This window comes from Rhodnius prolixus, unplaced genomic scaffold, assembly GCF_049639745.1.
Source record: "Rhodnius prolixus isolate KJV_2025 unplaced genomic scaffold, Rpr scaffold_4, whole genome shotgun sequence".
In the NCBI taxonomy this organism is placed as follows: Eukaryota; Metazoa; Arthropoda; class Insecta; order Hemiptera; family Reduviidae; genus Rhodnius; species Rhodnius prolixus.
The window spans coordinates 28,601,293-28,620,023 of record NW_027411614.1 but is presented as its reverse complement, the minus strand read 5'-3'; the positions used below and the strand labels follow the sequence as shown (position 1 = coordinate 28,620,023).

General features: G+C 31.1%; 1 protein-coding gene across 1 annotated transcript in view; it reads left to right on the top strand.

Moving 5' to 3' along the window:
- The window catches only part of LOC141456486 (cardioacceleratory peptide receptor-like), a 200,454-nt gene extending 194,128 nt beyond the window's left edge, over positions 1–6,326 (top strand). Inside the window, exons 5-7 of the mRNA XM_074132516.1 lie at positions 2,185–2,442; positions 2,520–2,615; positions 4,520–6,326. Of these exons, the coding sequence (XP_073988617.1) occupies positions 2,185–2,442; positions 2,520–2,615; positions 4,520–4,698 (533 nt within the window). The 3' untranslated portion in view covers positions 4,699–6,326. The remainder of the gene's footprint in view (positions 1–2,184; positions 2,443–2,519; positions 2,616–4,519) is intronic.
- The last annotated feature ends 12,405 nt before the right edge of the window (positions 6,327–18,731 follow it).

Sequence of the window (18,731 nt, the reverse complement as noted above, 5' to 3'; positions counted from 1 at the left end):
GAGAGAGATTTAGAGGTGAGAAACCAACATTCATCCGATATACTAAATTAGGCTTTCTTTTAAGTGAAAATTATTCGTGCCAATACTTATCTTGTTAAACGCCCTGGAAGAATGCCTCTGTCATCTTCATTTCATTGGAGTCAATCTTCTTGTCCATTGAATTGTTCGAGGGTACTGTCACTGCTTGGTTAACATGGTAAATTACTATAAGGATGTTGCATACACGTATCTCTATGACGCTTTTAAAAGTCAATTGTTGCAAACACAAACAAAACACAAATTTCAAAATTTAGTTTATTATAACTATTACATTCAACAATGTTTCTTCTGAACACTCTCCTACTCGAACAATCAACAAAAACGAGTCCGCGAACATTGATAACACGGCTAATAAACTGGGAAAAGTTCGAGCAAATAATAAAGACAATCATTGATTCGAAATCCAGTAAAAAAGCAATCATAGAGCAATTAGTCAGCGTCACTATAGTTATGTATAGAGCAGCAAAGAATGTAAAAGAATTCGGCAATCTACAGTATTTCACTTACCTACTGGGATCCGGCAAATTTTACAGGACATATGTGCGTGTTTTAAGCGACATGAAAAACAGAAATAACAGTATTAAAACTGAACACATCAGATAAACTGAAAAACTGAAAAAGCGTCATAATAGACTGAAAAGCTGACAAAGTTTCCTCGTTCACAGAAATTCTAACGATCGAAGACAGAGACCCATGAGACATGCTGATAGACGATTGTTAAAAAAATAGTATTTATACTACTAGATACTTCAGGACAGAGTTTGGAAGACCAAAAATTGACTTATTAGGTACAATATTCGCTTTTTCCTCGATGTTCAGATCTCAAAACATCAAATACACATTTCATTTTTGCATAGAACAATACTTGATACTTTACTTCAACTTTGCTTAAGCTCTTTTACTAGCTGTTCGCTAAAAACATTATTTTCGAACTAACGGGTCCTAAAACTTAATTCTGACGTTTACGCAATACTTCCTCTTCCTAGATATCGGTAGTGCTTGGACCTATCTTCTTGTCATTGAATTTTTCGAGGGTACTGTCACTGCTTGGTTAACATGGTGGTAAATTACTAACATGGTGATAGTAAATCGAGGCATCTTGGATTAATTGATTAATTATACTCTAGTGTCATGTTTTGATAAATTAAATTTATTTCTAATTGATGAGTAGTGGAGAGGGGGTCACATTTGAACAGAATTTACATTTTCTGTAACAGAGTGCACAGAATCGTATTATTGAACCTTTTTATTTTGTTTTCTACAACTTTCAAGTCTTCTTAACAGATCTATATCAATAAACAGTTGGTACTTTAATACATATCTATATTTTTTCAATTTAAAAATGTTGTGTCAATTGTTAATATCTGCCCCACTGGTGGGGTACCTTTGAACACAATATAAAATAGAAAGAAATGATAATACTTTACTCTGAATCTACCTTCCATCTGTTATTTCTCTCACTACTACATTACTTTCTCTTTTAAACCACTGAAATCTAGTTCAAAAACCAAGAATGACTCAGTTCGGGATGTTGTTCCAGAAGTTTGAACAAAATATTCAGTTTGTTGCGCTTCTTAATGTAGGATCGGACCACTTTCCCCTTCTCTGCGAATAAACAAAAAAAGGTCACAAACTTGCAGGTCGGTAGGGCACATTTTAACTGTGATATTGAAATGTGCCCCCTTTCCTTCCATAAAAGAAAATATAATATCCAACACTTTTTGCAAACAGAAACTTTTGTAAATACTAAATAGGTTTAAAAATACGAATTCCAAATGTTAATGTAGACTAGCAATACTTACACCTTGTCCGCTAAAAACTTTACAATACACTTCCAAAGCTGCATCAAAAATTTTACTTCCACCTTACAAAATACAACATTCCTCAATTCTGACTTTACAAACAATGAAAACGAAGGGAAACTCTGTCAATTATACAACAGGTCTATGACAAAATATGGAGAAAATTACCAATAATAAATGTTTTAAATATTTGGCGAGAAATTAAAACTGTTCAAATGTGCTCCCTTCACCCCTACATATCATATGTATCACATACATTCAATACGTACATGTATTTGTACACATAATATCTATTAATTCATATAACATATGAATATATTATTTACAATTATTATAATTTCAGGGCACCGCGCTAAACTTCTGGTAGTGCTTGCTTGGATTGTGGCAGCTTTACTATCTGTACCAATAGGTATATTATATCACGAAAAAATGATAGAAGGTAGGCAACAATGTTGGATTGAATTTTCAGAACCTTGGCAATGGCAACTTTACATGACATTAGTTGCTTTGGCGGTATTTGTTTTACCAGCACTCATAATAACGATTTGCTACGCTTTCATTGTGTTCACGATCTGGGCCAAAGGAAAACAGTATACACAAAGTGAGAATATGTTAAAATTGCACTGTGTTTCTAATCATCATAATCAATTATAATTTAATTTCCATTAAATGTTATAGAAGCAACAGGTGACGATAGTAGAAGAGCTAGTTCCAGAGGAATCATACCACAAGCCAAAGTGAAGACTGTAAAAATGACTTTCATCATAGTGCTAGGTAATTAGTCTTCAGTTTTATTCCAAACTATTTAATTAATTTAAGTGTAATTGGTTTTATCACAAAATGAAGTTGCAGGTAGCATTTCCTTTACTGACATGGATAAAACTGAGTCTTACCCAACTTTGTGTTCAAATTAGATCTAATAAACCCATTTTATTTATGACATCAAAATTTATCTTTATTTTCCATGCTTTACGTCTATTTACTAAATTGGGGGTCGTGAACAGAGACGGCTAGCAAACTTAACTTTACTGCCATATTCTCATGGTAACCATTTAATAAATTTCAAGGCCTAGAAACATTAATCGAACGCAACACAGCTTTGCAGGTTTCTCCTCTAACCGCTCGGCTACCATGACGTTTGAAATTTAACCTTTTAAATACACTAAGATATATATAAGATAATAGATAAATCTTTATATATAAATATGTATATTAAGATTCATGGTGGTCTGGATAGAATTGGCAAAAGACACGTAGAAGCGACAAAAGTAGAAGAAAAAAAAACATTTATAATTAATAAAAATATCTTGAATGTTAGAAGATGCAAACAAAAGCCATTGAACTTGTAAAAAATAATAGATAATGGGTCAGAGTTTAGTCACTCTGTACAGAGTCCGATTCTGTTTGAAGCTGGTAGTTTAAGTCCCTCAGATAAGGCCAATTATCTAAAGAAAGTAGAGTCATTAGTTGTGTAAGCATCTTTTTTTTACCTTGCGCTCATTAATTTTGAATTGTCTTTGCGCTCAGAAGCTAAGGCAGTAGCGCCTTTTGTCTTGTTTTTCTACTATAGAATTCTCTTGGCCTGTGGTTTTTATCTTCCTCTCTGGCATCCGTACCAAAATAAAAGACAATACACAGTTCAAAACTTCATTTTACTCGGAATTAATGTTTTAAAAGTCGACTTGTAATGGGGGAGTTGCTTCTAACTCTGCAATAAATAAATAATGCATAATTTACTAGTACTAATTTAAATCACAAAAAAGATAAGAAAATGTTGTTAAACAAAGGTTCATTTCTTATTTATTGCATTATTTAAATTTAAAAAAGTATATAATACAGTTGACTTTTAAATATTGCAACTGCTAGTATTAGTTATTGCAACTGCTATTATTATATTATTTTTTTAAGGCGGGTCAATAGGTAGGTACTCGGAGCTTTTTCAGTGCACTGCTGGCCTTCATGTAGAGTTCTTTTTTTATTGCTTATACCGTCTATCAACATCCAATGAACTGTGGGAGGCTCTAATTGCAAGTAATTGAACTCAAATTTGCGAATTTAATCTCCGCTTGGTAGTTCAGTGCACTAACCAGTGTGATCTGATCCCTTAATCTTTCTCAAGTAGTTTTTTTCGCATTTACCGAATAATCTGTCCGGATAATCTAGTTTGTGTTATTATTCATATAATCATATTGTGTTATAAACATATAAATGTTTATTCTGTAAACTACTCGCTTATTTTTTTCAGCCGGTGCTTAACGTCCAATTACCAATTAGGTACCTTGCACGGAAATTGTTTATTCTATACGATAATATTGTTTTTCATTTTTGTTCACGTGTCCAGCTATAATTGTATTTACATCACATTTTACGAATATAAGTGTATATTTTACAACCAAATACAATAAATCAGACCCAGATTATAATTATTGTAACCTAGACTGTGAAAATGTCTATATTACTTTTTATGGTCTCTTAGTTATAATTAATTTTTTCTTGTAATAAATAATATTTCTTTTTCGTTGATTTCTATTAATATTAGATGTTGCTAAAAAACGAGGTTGCACGAGTCACATAATGAAAACACATGTTGATGTGACTAGACAACTCTATGAAAAATTCCATGTTACAATTAATTAATAACTATTATAATATTAATGTAGTTTTGTTCTTTGTTTTAGTGTTTGTTTTGTGTTGGTCACCTTACATAGTATTCGATCTCCTGCAAGTGTATGGCCACATTCCGCGCACGCAGACTAACATAGCTGTCGCTTCTCTGATACAGAGTTTAGCACCATTAAATTCAGCAGCTAACCCATTGATCTACTGTTTGTTTAGTTCATCTAAAACTAATAGATGAGTACCACCAATTACCTGGGCAACCAGGGTCTAATTTATTTCGGCATAACTTAATTTATTTATGAGTGTTTTCTAGGGAAATTGATATTAAAAAGAAAATTAAAAAAAAAAATCATAATCTAAGAATTGCTCAGAGACAATATAAACAAGGACCTAAGAATCGTTGGTAATTAACATAAATACTTTTTTGTAATTTTTCTGTAAATATAACATTTAAAAAATACTATATTAAAAATTAGAAAATTTAACTTGTAAATTAAGTTGCTGAGAAAGTTTTAGCTCAAAAACTTCAAAGAATTTATTCTCAAAATAATAGTTTTAATGGTTTTACCAGAATTGTTTTTTTAAATTTATAAAAGAATAGAAAAAAAAGATTGATTTTCTCTTCAAACTTCACTTTTCTTAAGATCAGTTAATGACGAATATTAAAGGGTAGAAATTTGTATTATTTATTTATTTTTATTTATTTCATACTGCTTTTGGGGCTTATCCCCTTAGCATGGAGTTTGACATTGATACATAAATACAATAAATCGATACAATGATACATAAATGGTAGATATAAATACGCAAAAAAATAAATTTAAATTCGTAAAAACAAAATTATATGAACATCCCAAGAGCTTTTCTTTTCCTTTCTGTCTTAAATCAGACCTTAACTTTCAATAGCTTTCTTAGCTTTTTAAGAAGTTACCACTCATTAAGTAAAAAGCTTCTTATTTGTAAAGATAATTTAACGTAATCACATATAGCATTGATTTGATTTACAGAGTTAATGGAAAATAGGTTTACATAGTTTTCTGGTTCAGGTAAAGCTGTTGCAATATAGTTATTTAATTTATGTGTTCGGAATGACTGAAAGACCTGGCAGGAGAAAAGGAAGTGGAGCAAGGTGTCTGAAACGTTATTTTTACATAGAGTACATATATTGGAGCTATCAAAGACATAAGTACAAGAGTTGAAATAGATTTTTGTTTTATTGAGGTTAGCTAATCTAAGCTGGGATAATAAGCGAATTTTTTTGATGGAAATAAGCCAAGATAGATGCAGTTCATTGCTGCCCAGACTACTTATGTGACGGTACAAAATGTTATACTTACACCGGTCAATTACATAGGCGATATCTCTACTTAAACAGTCATTCCAAAGTTGTTTTTCTAAATTTTTAATTTGAGATTTAAGAATAACGGGATCTCCCTGCATGAAATCTAAAGCCCCTATGGAACTTAAAATTGATTTAAACTGGGTGACCCAGTTGTATTGAATTTTATTAAACGGAAGAGTTTCCCTAGCGAGAAGAGCGTCAAAGCAGATACGAGGCAATCGTGTTGGGGGCATCCCAAGTATATTTACTGCAAGGGTAACCATACTTTTAAATATTCTAACTTTTAAAGGGACAAGTCCATATTCCAGACGCACAATACTATTTGGCGTAAATTTACTGACATTATAAATTTGTTTAATAAATTTCAGCTGTACTTTCTCAATTTCATCAAAGTAGTTAAATGCCCACAATTCTCCGGCATATAACAAAGTAGACCTAATTAAAGCGTGCAATAATTTATCTCTAACTTTTGTGTCTGGGGTACGGGATTTTATCAAAAGTTTGTGTACACGGGTTATTGCCAAGTTACCTTTTGCGGTGAAATACTTACAAGCTTGAAAAAACTTACCCGTTGCACTTAATGGCAATCCCAAGTAATTCACTGAATTTACTATCTCTATCGGTTCACCAGCGAGAAACACTCCCCGAAACTTCTTCGGGCGGGTACTTTTAGAGAAATAGACAATTTTAGTTTTAGAAGAATTAACATAAAGGGAATTTTCATTACAATATTTTTCTAGAATTGAGAGTTTTTCAATTACATCTGGTAAGGCACTCGCGAATAACACGATATCGTCCGCATAAGACAGAAGGAGCAAGCGATTATTTTTATTAATTGGGAAAAAAGAGGCATCATGAGATTCAAAAAACTGAACAAAATCACTAATGAATAAATTGAATAATAACGGTGATAGTGGTTCTCCCTGAAGGACACCAGAAGTTACATCAAAATCAGCCGTACTTCCAAGATTGGTGGCTACGCAAAGTTTAGCATTATCGTATAAACTCTTAATAATTTTAGTTGTATTTGAACCAATTCCCAATTTTATTAATTTAAGCCATAAGGTTTTATGAGATATTAGGTCAAAAGCCTTCCGGAAATCTACAAATATTGCAAAAAACGGTTTATTATTTATTAGTCTGAGAGAAGTAATTGAAGTGAGAACAAACAAATTGTCGATGCAACCTCTTTTTGGTCGGAAACCATTCTGTTCCTCGCCTAATATTGAGTTGTATTCAATCCAGGTATTCAATCTGTTTTGCAATATTGAGGTAAACAACTTTGGAAGACTGTTTAATAATGCTATCCCCCTATAATTGCGAGGATCAGAGGCGTCGCCCTTCTTGTACAACATTTTCAAATCAATTTGAGCCCAACTCTCTGGTATTTTCTGAGTTCTTATTATCAAATTGAACATATTCAGAACATAATGTTGCCAAGCAGGAGGGAGATTGCCATAAAATTTGTAAGGAATCAAGTCCCTGCCGGGAGCTTTGTTAGCCTTACAGCGGGACAGAACCCGTTGAAGTTCACCCAAAGTTATTTCCTGCTCTAGTTCACTGTTACTGCAACATAACTCTAAGTTCCCCGTGATTTCTCTTGGCCGATAAAAATCAGAATAAAATTCATGCCATTTTTCAAGTTGTAGGACCGGAGTTGCGTTCCTGAAAGGTGCTAAACATTTAATAATTGACCAAAACTCTTTTGAGTTTCGCGCTGCCGTCAGACTATCTATATATGACTTCTTGAACTGCCTTTTCTTATTGTTAATTAAATTTCTGTACACATTTCTTTGGACAAGGAATAACTCTAGAGCACTCCTGTTAGTTCTATTTTTGCGCCATGCCCTATAATAATAATTGAAAGCGCGTTTAGCTTCATAGCATTCACCGTCAAACCATTTATTTTCTTTATAATTAACATTTATAGTTTTATTAGTTTTTTGAAATCTAATCATTTTTAAAGATAAGGCAGTTTCCACAATAGCAGAGTTCAGGTTCTGATATAGTTCTTCACAGTTATTACTATTAAAATACAAATGAGTGGAGCTTACAATTGTATTAGTGAATTCCTCTTTTAAATTGTCATTCCAAATGAATTTTGTTTGATACACCAATGGAGTACATCTTGTTTGAGGACTTAGTTTGTGAAGTACATTTAATTTCAGTGAACATGCGAAATGATCGCTTAAAAGGTTTAAATTTTTTACTTCAAAGCTTGAGATAATATTAACTGAATTAAGATTGCACCATATCAAGTCGATGATACTTGAACCCTGTTTAGAGAGGAAAGTGAATTGTGCAGGAAAATCTGTCGGCAGACGCCCATTCAGGACAAACATTCCATTTTCCTCCATTAACTCCACCAACAATTTTCCTCGATTATTCACAGTTGAGTCCAAGGAATCACGGGTTGGCAATAGAGGTACGTTTTGAAAAATATCAGCATCTAGGTTATTTAATGTCCCAATTCTGGAGTTGTAATCACCCCCCAATATAATTGGCAGTTCAGAAAATCTGACTATTAAGTCTTCAATAATTTCCGACAGAGTAGAGTGATAACAGTCAAACTGAATAGAAGGCCTCCAATAAATCAACCCTAATATAATGCTACAATCTGGAGTTTTAATACTAAGAACAATAATAGTGTTATCTTTATATATTAAGCCCGTAACATAACTGCAATGTTTATTAATCAGAATCATTAGTCCGCCACTAGGGCGTCCTAATGCCTTTTCTTTCACTGCCTCTGAGAGATAGCATTCAAAATTTTCCAAAAAACTGGGCAATTTGAATTTACTAGATATGAGCCAAGTTTCAGTTAAACAGAGGATATCTATTTGAGAAATACAAGCTTGTGAATTTTTATCTAAATCAAATAATGAAGAAAAACCGCGAACATTCTGAAAAACGACATTTAATTTTTCATAATTGTAGCTAATATCTAAATTGTGGACATTATTGTTAGTATTAATTTCACAATAAGAAAAATTTTGATTAAGTATAGAACTACTTCTCTGCTTTTTTGTGGGGGCGAAAAAATTCGCCAATTTTTGAAGTTCTTGGAATCTTCTGAGTCCTCTTCCTCTTACTTTGTGTACTGCTTTCGGAGATATCAGTCGCATCGGATTCATCTAACTCTGCTTCATCCCCTAATAATCCTCGTACGTCTCTTTTAGGCTTGGTAATATTACTTAAATCCTCTTTACTTGTTATCAGCAATGGGCGAGATGATTCAGATATTTTAACAAATATTTTGCCATTCCTTACCCAAACAAATTTTAGCAGATTGCTCTTCTTCATGTTTCGAGCCTCTCTGAAGATAGCTGCCATTTCCGGTATTAAATATTCCGATATGTAGATTTGTGTGTTCGGTAAAGTTTCTTCAATCATTTGAGAAGTTAACCTTACTTTATTCTCTCTTAGAATCTTTAGAAAAGACATTTTATCTTTATTTCTAAGGAATTTCACTATAATTAAAGGGGTGTACACACTATTCTTAGAACTCAGTCTGTAACAATCTTCTATGAACACTACATTTACGCTAAACTTAATGTATTTACAAACTTTCTCAAAAATAGTAAAAAGATCTTCATTTACACTAACAGGAAAATTTGAAATTTTTATTAAATTTTGTTTGGTTGTCTGCTTTAGGGCCAAAATTTCATTTTTATCATTAATCATTTCTTGCCTCAAATTAAATATTTCATTTTTCAGTTCTCTACAATTTTTCTTAAAGTACTTTTCCTGAGACGAAATAGAAAGAGAAATACGTTTGTTATCTTCTCTTAGTGCTTCCAAATCTTTTCTCATTGTTTTAATTTCAGCAGTAATATTTTGCATCATATCAAACATGCTAGTTAGAAGATTATCATTGTAATCCCCACTACTTATTTTAGGCACACTGGAGCTACTCCCACCTGACTCTATGTTTTCGTTTGTATTCGGCATCTTGATAAATATACAAACAGACAAGAGTTCAACAATCCGACTAATTTGAAATAAAGCACTCTTTCTCTATATTCTAAGTTATTTTACACTAAAATAATTAGAAAATTACTCGGTAAATTGTTCTGAAAATTCACAAAACTATTACCCACACAATAATCTCAATTTCTGCTAATTTTCACAAATGTCACTCACCATAAACCATAGAAAAAACAAGAAAATTACAGAGACGAAGTGTACACCTGCACAGTCACTGACAAACTCCAAAAAGGGTAGAAATAATCAATGCTCATTCAGTATTTTCAAGCTTGAAAAGATTACAATTCGTTTACATTTTATCCCACATGAGTAAATGGCATGCGACCAGTTGCTATGTAGCTATATACATATTTTGTAAATACATGTTGTTTTGTATTTACAACTTTATCTGAATACAACAAATGAAATTTAATGTTAACTTAAATATTTGGCGTGAATATCTTGATTGTTAATAATCCATTGACCTCGATATAGTTGTCCGCCATAAGTTCGCGTCCGATGTAGGTTTCTTTGGCAGGGTCTGAGAGGTAAGTCAGCGCAAAAAAGATTTTAGGATGCTTGATTTCTAGTGTGAAATCTGTTGTAGAAGGTTTTTGAAAGGCTGGAGACTTCATTTTTTCCAATGTAACATACGGGTTTGGATATATTTGATGGACCACTCGTGATAAGGCAGATTATTTTTGGATTTAAATTCGTTCTAGTTAGAAAGCCTTGCTGTACGTACTGTTCTAATCCGAATAGTTACAACGGTCTCAGGAAAGAAATTTATATAAGGACAAATCCCGTCTGGGTTGCTAGTAGGCTTTCGACCCTTCCATCTTAATTTTTTTGATAGTCTACTATCCGTTTTTAAAATATGGTCAACTGATACCAATTTTTACAGAAATTAGTACTTTTTATGAAATATTGATAACAATAAACCATCCAAAAAGATTTGTGTTGGTTTAGTTAACGTATTTTAAAAGAAGTAAATAATATCTGATAACTTCTTTAGGCACCCGTTTTATTTCTATTTTGAACTTAAAATGTGTTTATAATTTTTAATTGTAAACTTCTTTAATTTGATGTTTTATCATTTGAAAATAATTTGCGCCGATTCTGCCTGGTCATTCTACCAACTTTTTTTTAAAAAATTAATTAATAAGTTTAAATATATTTTATGCTTTTGTATAAATCTTATACCTACCAACAGTCCATTTTAATCTTTTTTGCATTCAATGCGGCTATGATGTTATTTAGGAGAAGAATTTGTATTCAATCTAGTCATGATATTATGATCAGGAATTTATGAAAATGTTGTCGTCCATACCATAAATCCTGTTATTTGTGTAGATAATTGAAAATTATTATTATAGCAGCAACTCAATAATGATAATTTAAGCATAGTAATAATTGTTTATTTTTTATCTGTCTGTAATTGAGCTGAGATATTGCATTTAAGATTAGTTCTCTAAATAAAAATTTCTGGTTATGAGCACATCTGATAGTCAAGGAAATTCTGATCCAATGTACTTTTAAGCTTAGGCTTATGGCGGACTGTTTTGGGGTAGATTGCCTTTGGCCATTGGTATTACACTTCTAGTACTCAGACTTGCTGCGAATACAGGACTGGTTTCAACCTAAATAGGGTTCTAAATTAATTCTAGATGGCTAAGTCTTGACTCAGTTTCCACGTTAGTCGAAAAAGTTTCAGCCATTTTGCTCATTAATTGGCAGTGCTGCTAACAGCGAGCTGCGAGCTTGAATGTTTTTGAATAATAGAAGTACATATACTCCATACTGTGTGCTTAAGAATAATGTGAAAATCACAAGGCATTATATCCAAAAAATTGGAGAGATTTAGAAGTTGGTGTTGAGGTTTAGTTTAATAATATTTTTGTTTTTCGTTTGGCACATGGTGTTGAGTTTTCCCGGCATGCTGTATTCAATCTTATGGATGATCTCTGTGGGGTGTTAACAATCAAGATTGTTGATTGCGAGATAATGCGGTTCTTTACAGGCACCAGGTTGGTTCTCTCACTAGGCATTGTGGTATAGCGAACACCTCTATACAATTAGTCTCAAAGTTACATCCCTTTTTTTCGTTTGTCCAGGTATGTTAGGGTCTTTGGTCGAAATAAGTGAACGATGAAGTAGTTAAGACAGTTTCTTGGACGGTGGTTGCTCGATTTGTTCGTAAGGCGGAGATTCTTCAGGTCTGGAACGATTTCCGTCCTAGATCGGTTACTGATGTTTTCTTTGGGGTTGATATATGTGCCCTACGGGGTTTTTTGGATAACTTATGGTTTCCCTGTCCACTAAGGAATAATAATAATAGTAATAAACTATGTTTGTTAATTAACGGTGCTGAGAAAAATTTTGGTAATTAAAAACGAAAATAAACGTGAGGAAAAATGAATAAATTGCTTATACGAAACTCTTAGTGAAAAAAAAAAATAATAATTAGCTTAAATGAACAGAGTGAGGGAAAAAAATGAGAGTACGGGAGTGGCTGGTTGTAAAATTGGACCATTTGTTACAAAGGGTTCTTATAAAGCTGGCCTTCGGCGTTAAGCAAATTAAAGTTAAACCAAGTCCTCAGTAAACAAACTGCTCTCATCGACTAAGTTTTATTTCATTTCTTGGCGATCTTGTGTTCTTTATTCAGTGTTTTTAACACACGAAAATTACTGAACTAAAATGAATTAAAAATACGTAATAAAAAAAAAATAATGCATAAAAAAATGAAAACCAAACATATCTACCAGAGATGAAGTCTTAAAGTGATTTTCAATTTACTGTGGGTTTTAATGAAGTTGATTATAACACTAAAGTTCTCTCTTCTTTGAAGTAGTGCTTTTAATACACCAACAGATTATTGGCTTTCCCCTCAAATAACGAAGGTCCAATCCTCTTTGATTGAACTTCACCTAATGAATGTTGAATACCTAATAGAAGTACTTTATCACACACATTACATTCTATATTTTTTTTTTCTTAAAAAATGGATGATTGTGCATATTTTAATGTAACTTAAGACAATTCTGTTTAATTGAAGAACAAACCATTAAAGCAGTCGAAGAATCTGTGCCAAAAGTATTTTTTTTTTTAGCTATAAAAATCCTTTACTTAACAAGAATTACTGACCTAAAATTTTCTGCTCATTTTGATAACTATGATAAATTTGACTAAAAAGAAATACTAGCATCAAAATTTAATTAATTTTTTAATTGTGAGAGAACATTAATTTAATGCAACATTATACACTTAGATCCATGAAATAATGAAAATCGTATAGTAATGAAATGAAGGGGTAACAGAAAATATAAAATAAATAATAATTAAAAATCAGAATAAAAATTCAGGAAAATTATATATATTTTTAGTTGACTGATTTTTTTCCTGTAAATTCATATTTGCAAAGCCTGTTTATTAATAGGAGAATTTTTTTTTTTTTGAAAATGTGTTTTTAATGTGGAATAGAATACTATAGGCGAAGAGCTTCCATGCGAGTCATTATGATAATTGTAATCACTGATAATATATTTGTATATGTACAGTTCATTTATTCATTTGTTTAATTTATTTTCAAATAATACCATTATAATTGCATAATTGTTAAAGGATTTTGTTATTTTTTATCACACTGCATCACAAGTTAATATTTGCTTTTACATTTTTAATTGTAATAATTTACTTTGGTGAATTTCTTATTAGGTACAATGAATGCCCTATCTGTTATGTTTATAAATGGCTTTCGGCGGACTGTTTTAGGTAGATTGCCTTTGGCCTTTGGTATTACACCTCTAGTACTCTCATTTGCTGCGAATACAGGACTTGTTTCAACCTAAATAGGATTCTAAATTAATTCTAGATGGCTAAGTGACTCAGAGTCCAGGTTAGCCGACCTACTAACCGTAAGCAAGTACACCAACATTGAGCGAAACATTTTTTTTACTTTTTTTAAAAAAAATATTAAAGCGCGTCAGAATTTTAATCATTCATGACCAGAATTTTTCAGTGCAACTATCGATCAGAACTTGTGACTGTTCCTTCAGTTGGCTTGGCACACCCTCTGTAATTCAACACGTTTCTTGAATGGTCTTAAAGAATAGAATTTGAAGTCTGCTGTCTTTTCTGGATGGGTACGAATATCTCTGAAATACCATATCCTTCAATTTACCAGTTGCTTGCAGTATGCAGTTAAAACTACTGAAGATATTCATTAATTGCATTGATATTTGTTTTCTTTCTCATTTCAAAATTAAACTGGTTAAACTGGAGTAGCTACCATTTGTTTTAAGCGTGAATTTTCTGTCAAATTTTTGATCAGATGTCAAAGATCAAAGATTATATCCGTTGTAGCATGGTGTTTGTTACACATGTTTGTGACACATGTCAATTGCTCTCAATGACTCTTTGACATTGTCCAGCATCGTTGATTTGACCACATAGCCGACCAATAGCTTTGAACAATGGTTGATAACAAAACTCTTTACTACTAATGTCTTCAGTTCCAGCTGAATCTGGCTGAAGTTGACTGCAGCATAACTATTCTCTAGAGAACCATTTATTTTATAAAATAAATTTTATATACAATAATTTTTTTTTCATTTTTTTTGTTCTAAGTAATGAGTTTCAACCAACTTAAATTCTGGCATTCTGGCCAATTTATCAACGATTTTCGATAATTATAATTCTCAGCTAATATAAATGAGTATAATATATATTTTTAGCATGCTTTATTCTTAGGACTTTACAATTTTTTTTTTTTTAGATTTTATCTTAAAGCGCTACGTATAAATTTTAAAAAACAACAAATTAGCAAATATGAGCAGTTTCTACCCAACAAAAATGTTGTATTTATTTTATTTATATTAAATTTCATGTTGTCACCTGCTATAGTCTTTAGCCAAAAAAGCTATTTTCGTTTTCATAGTTAATGTAATAATAAAATTAAAATATCTAAACTTTGGTGTATTTCGGTTGCTGTTACCAAAAATAAAGGATTTCCTATTTGAGTACAAATTTAGCCACCTCTTTTACGATCTGTACAGACTAATTATTTTTAAACCACGGTTCCGTTCATGAAAACCACAAAAAAAAAGAAAAAGGAAGAAAAGTGAAATTGAAGAGAAAACTTCTTACTTTAATAAACTCCATTATTACTTAAAATAGTGTTAATAAATGTAATTGTATAAACTAGCATTCTATACTATACATTTTCGAGCTTAAACTATTTGTTAGTATTTAGAACGATATGAGTGAGATCCAGTTTTTAAATATTGGTGTGATAGTGTATGGTGTACTAAAATATTTAAACTAATGTATTATGTACATATTATGAAATGGTTATTTATTTTCTTTTTAACTTTAAGGTAATCGTTAATACGGCCAACCGTACCTTTGTGATAAAAAGTTAGGCAAATAATTAACAATTCTATTTCGTATTTTAAGTTTTTTTTTTTTTTTTTTTTTTTACTGAAATGTTATTCGAAATTCTTTCTGCTATATTTCCTTTTTACAATTGTGTAATTTTGTATGACCAATAGGTTATGTTTAGTCCCAAACGTAGTCTCATCTTCGGGATTGTGGAAACATCAGATATGCATATTCCTGATGGCATTTAGATTTAATAGATTAAACATTAAACAATGGTTTACATTGTGTAAAACTATGGAAAATAAATGATTTATTGGTTGTGATCCATTAAGAGTTCTATTAGGTGCTATTGTTATGTAAAAGTACATGTTGCTAATTTTACAAAACGTTCTGGTATATTACGATAAGCGGGACCGGGGTAGATTTTACTTTGTAAACTCTAAGTGAGAATCACGGCATTTATTGAGCGGTTAACATTTAATAAAACATTCCCAATGTAGAGGCTTCTCGGAAAAGGAAATGTAGTAGGCATGGAATTTGAATACGGACTCCAGCTTGCTTATCCACCGCGCTACCAACTGAGCTAATCCCTTCCCTACATTGCATTTATTTATAACCTGGTAGATTGTTTAAAATTGGGTAAAAGTATTTTGAATTAACACTTCCGATGGATCTACCTCTTGTTTTTGAGTGATATAGCCTACTGTGATTTTCTTTCTGAATTACGATGACTGGAGGTCTGTACATTATAATAGCAGAGAAGGAAACCAGCGAAATGGTATTAACAAGAAGTTGGGAACTAAATAATTGTGCTTTAAAAAATACAAATAAAATAAAATAGACGCTACTAATCATTTTCTGAGAACCAATGTTTTGTACTTGGAAGACATCTAAATACATTATCTCAAAGTGTAACTTATTATTGTTTCACATGCTCTATCCGAAGTAACTGGCAGGAAAAAGTTTTAGTGCGCACGACCTCAGATAGCTTAGCCAAATAACACAATTACCAATATTTATCTTTATTTTCTAGAAGCGCTGAACCCACTGTGAGAGCCAAGCGTCGGTTTTATGTGACAAAAAAAATTTGAGTTTTGTTTATTTCTGACCCGGATATTATTACTAAGTACCAGGAGATGATAATTACGATGTTTCGTAATTCATGTGATAAATTTTCTGTCAAGTATTAAGTAAAAATAAATATGAATTGTTATTATATTCTTAAGTATTTAATTGCTAAATTTATTTTAAACATTTTCTGAATCGTTTTTCTAAGTCATTTTGATAGCCTAGAATAACTCAAATTGTAAATATTTTTTGGCTGATAATTTTATTAATGTGTACTATGTATGACCCTTAATTAATTATAAATCTGATATTATAGTTAGTAATGTTACCAATGCAATAATGTGTCACAAATAACCATATAAAGCATGTTTTAGCGATTCGCCCATTAGGCAAAAAAAAAGAAAGAAAAAGTAGATTGTAGCTACGATGAACCAAGCACAATTTCGCCAAAATGTTTTGGGTAACTGAATATACCTGATTAAAAAAATGCTTAGTTGTTTGTTTTTTTTAATGGGTTAATACATTAGTTAATATTTCGTTATAATAATTTAAATTTTATTTTATTGAATATTATTTTAATCATTTAACATTGTATGAAACAATTAGTAGGCTTTCTTCGTCGCCGCTAACTTCAAACTGGCACCTTTCTCTTTCAAATAAAATCAGGTAAATACATTTTATTGCTTGCTATTTTATTGCACTTTATTGACATTATGTTGCTGATCTAATATATCTAATAAGAATAGGTCGATATAAACTACCACCTTATCCTGGTAGATTGCTAAAACATGCTCTAAATTTCTAAATTAATTTTACCCTTTGCAGTACAATAGCATGATCTATAAATAATTAAATACTTATTTTACGTATTTTAAAATCAGCTTCTTTGACCAACAAATTTTGTGACCTACTGATTGTTATTGTATTATTAAAATAACATTTTAAATATTTATATTTAGTCATAAACTATTCGAATTGTGAGTATAAGTTAATTGTATGGTTGCAAGCTGAATCAGTTTCAAATTAAATGAATGTTTCTTCTACAAGTAATTTTGTTACCAGACTTTTAGAAAAAGCAAATAGCTGTTTTTTTTTGTTTTTTTTTAAATTGAGTTGGATTAATAGAGAGTTCGACAGGGCCCCCTGGGAGTATCCCATCTTAACAAATGGACACAGTTCAATTATGAAACATTGTACATTATTTAACAGAATGTAAACATTACAAAAACAAACAAATAAAAACAATATATTATTTTTGTTTAGTGTGATTTAGATTTCTTAGGTCCAAGAATTTTTTGTTTACGAGTCCATTAATTCAAAATATTATCAGCTAGTTAAACTATGAATCAATGAATTTATGAATGAATAAGGCAGGGTGTTGTCAATATGCATCAAAACTAGATCTTAAACAGCAATAAAAAGTTTTATGATTAAAAAAAAAAAATTAATGCTCTTATAAACATTCCAGCGTTTTTACCAAATTTTATATTTCTAAATTGTTGTATAATTTTCTTAATGTTTGAACAAATCATAACTATTATTAAAAAAATTATTTCTGAAATGTAAATTTGGTGATGCACAATCCTTATGCAAAATTTACATTATTTATTTATTCTACTTGTTCTTTTCCTTTTTTTTTTTAAGACATAGAAACCAATATGATTAGCCACACTTAGAGCTGAGGCGTTGCAAGATGTTAAAGAGAAATACTTAGCTGTTTACTTTTTATCCTTTAACTTCAGGTATGTTTATGTATTCCGATGTGAACCCTTGTTCTTGTTATACGCCAATACATATAAAAAATGGTTACAAATAAATGTCTTATAGCGTCTACAATGAAAATTTATTAATTCAGACATAAAATTAATTAATTATCTGTAAGCGAGCACTGATCTAAAGGTTGACTGTGTTCTCCCTTAAGGGCATCATTTCAACTATTAAATTCAAATGCAACTTTGATAATATAATAATAAATTCAACGATTACAGAACAACGTTGCGTAGGTTTAATTTTAGTGTTTTCATCCTTCATAGCAATGCTGGAGCTCTCCTCAGATATCCATCTTTTCAGGTAGGGAGATGGAAATCTGAAAGCGATCAGAACTCTAAAACAAAAAGCATAATATGACGGATAAAATCACTGATGATCCGTAAGGAGCATCTATCCATGTGTGCAACAGGTGTAATAATTTATAATCTCATCCTAAAAAGGTAAAATTTCAATCTCACCATGGAAATTTATTGATATTTACTTCATATTTTAGTATTTATATAAATATGTTTTTGTATATATTCAAGAATTAATAAAAATATTTGTTTTAATTAACTGAGATTTTTTGTTTTTAAGGAGGGTAAATAAGTTAAGTGGAGTCCTGGACCTGAATCAACAAACAACATACGTTGTTCAAATCTCTTTAATGCAGTAACTTTAAGATTAATTAATTTTTACTTTTTTGTTTTAATATTTTTTCTTCTATTTCATTATTATTGTTAATTTTTAAGCACATTTAATTC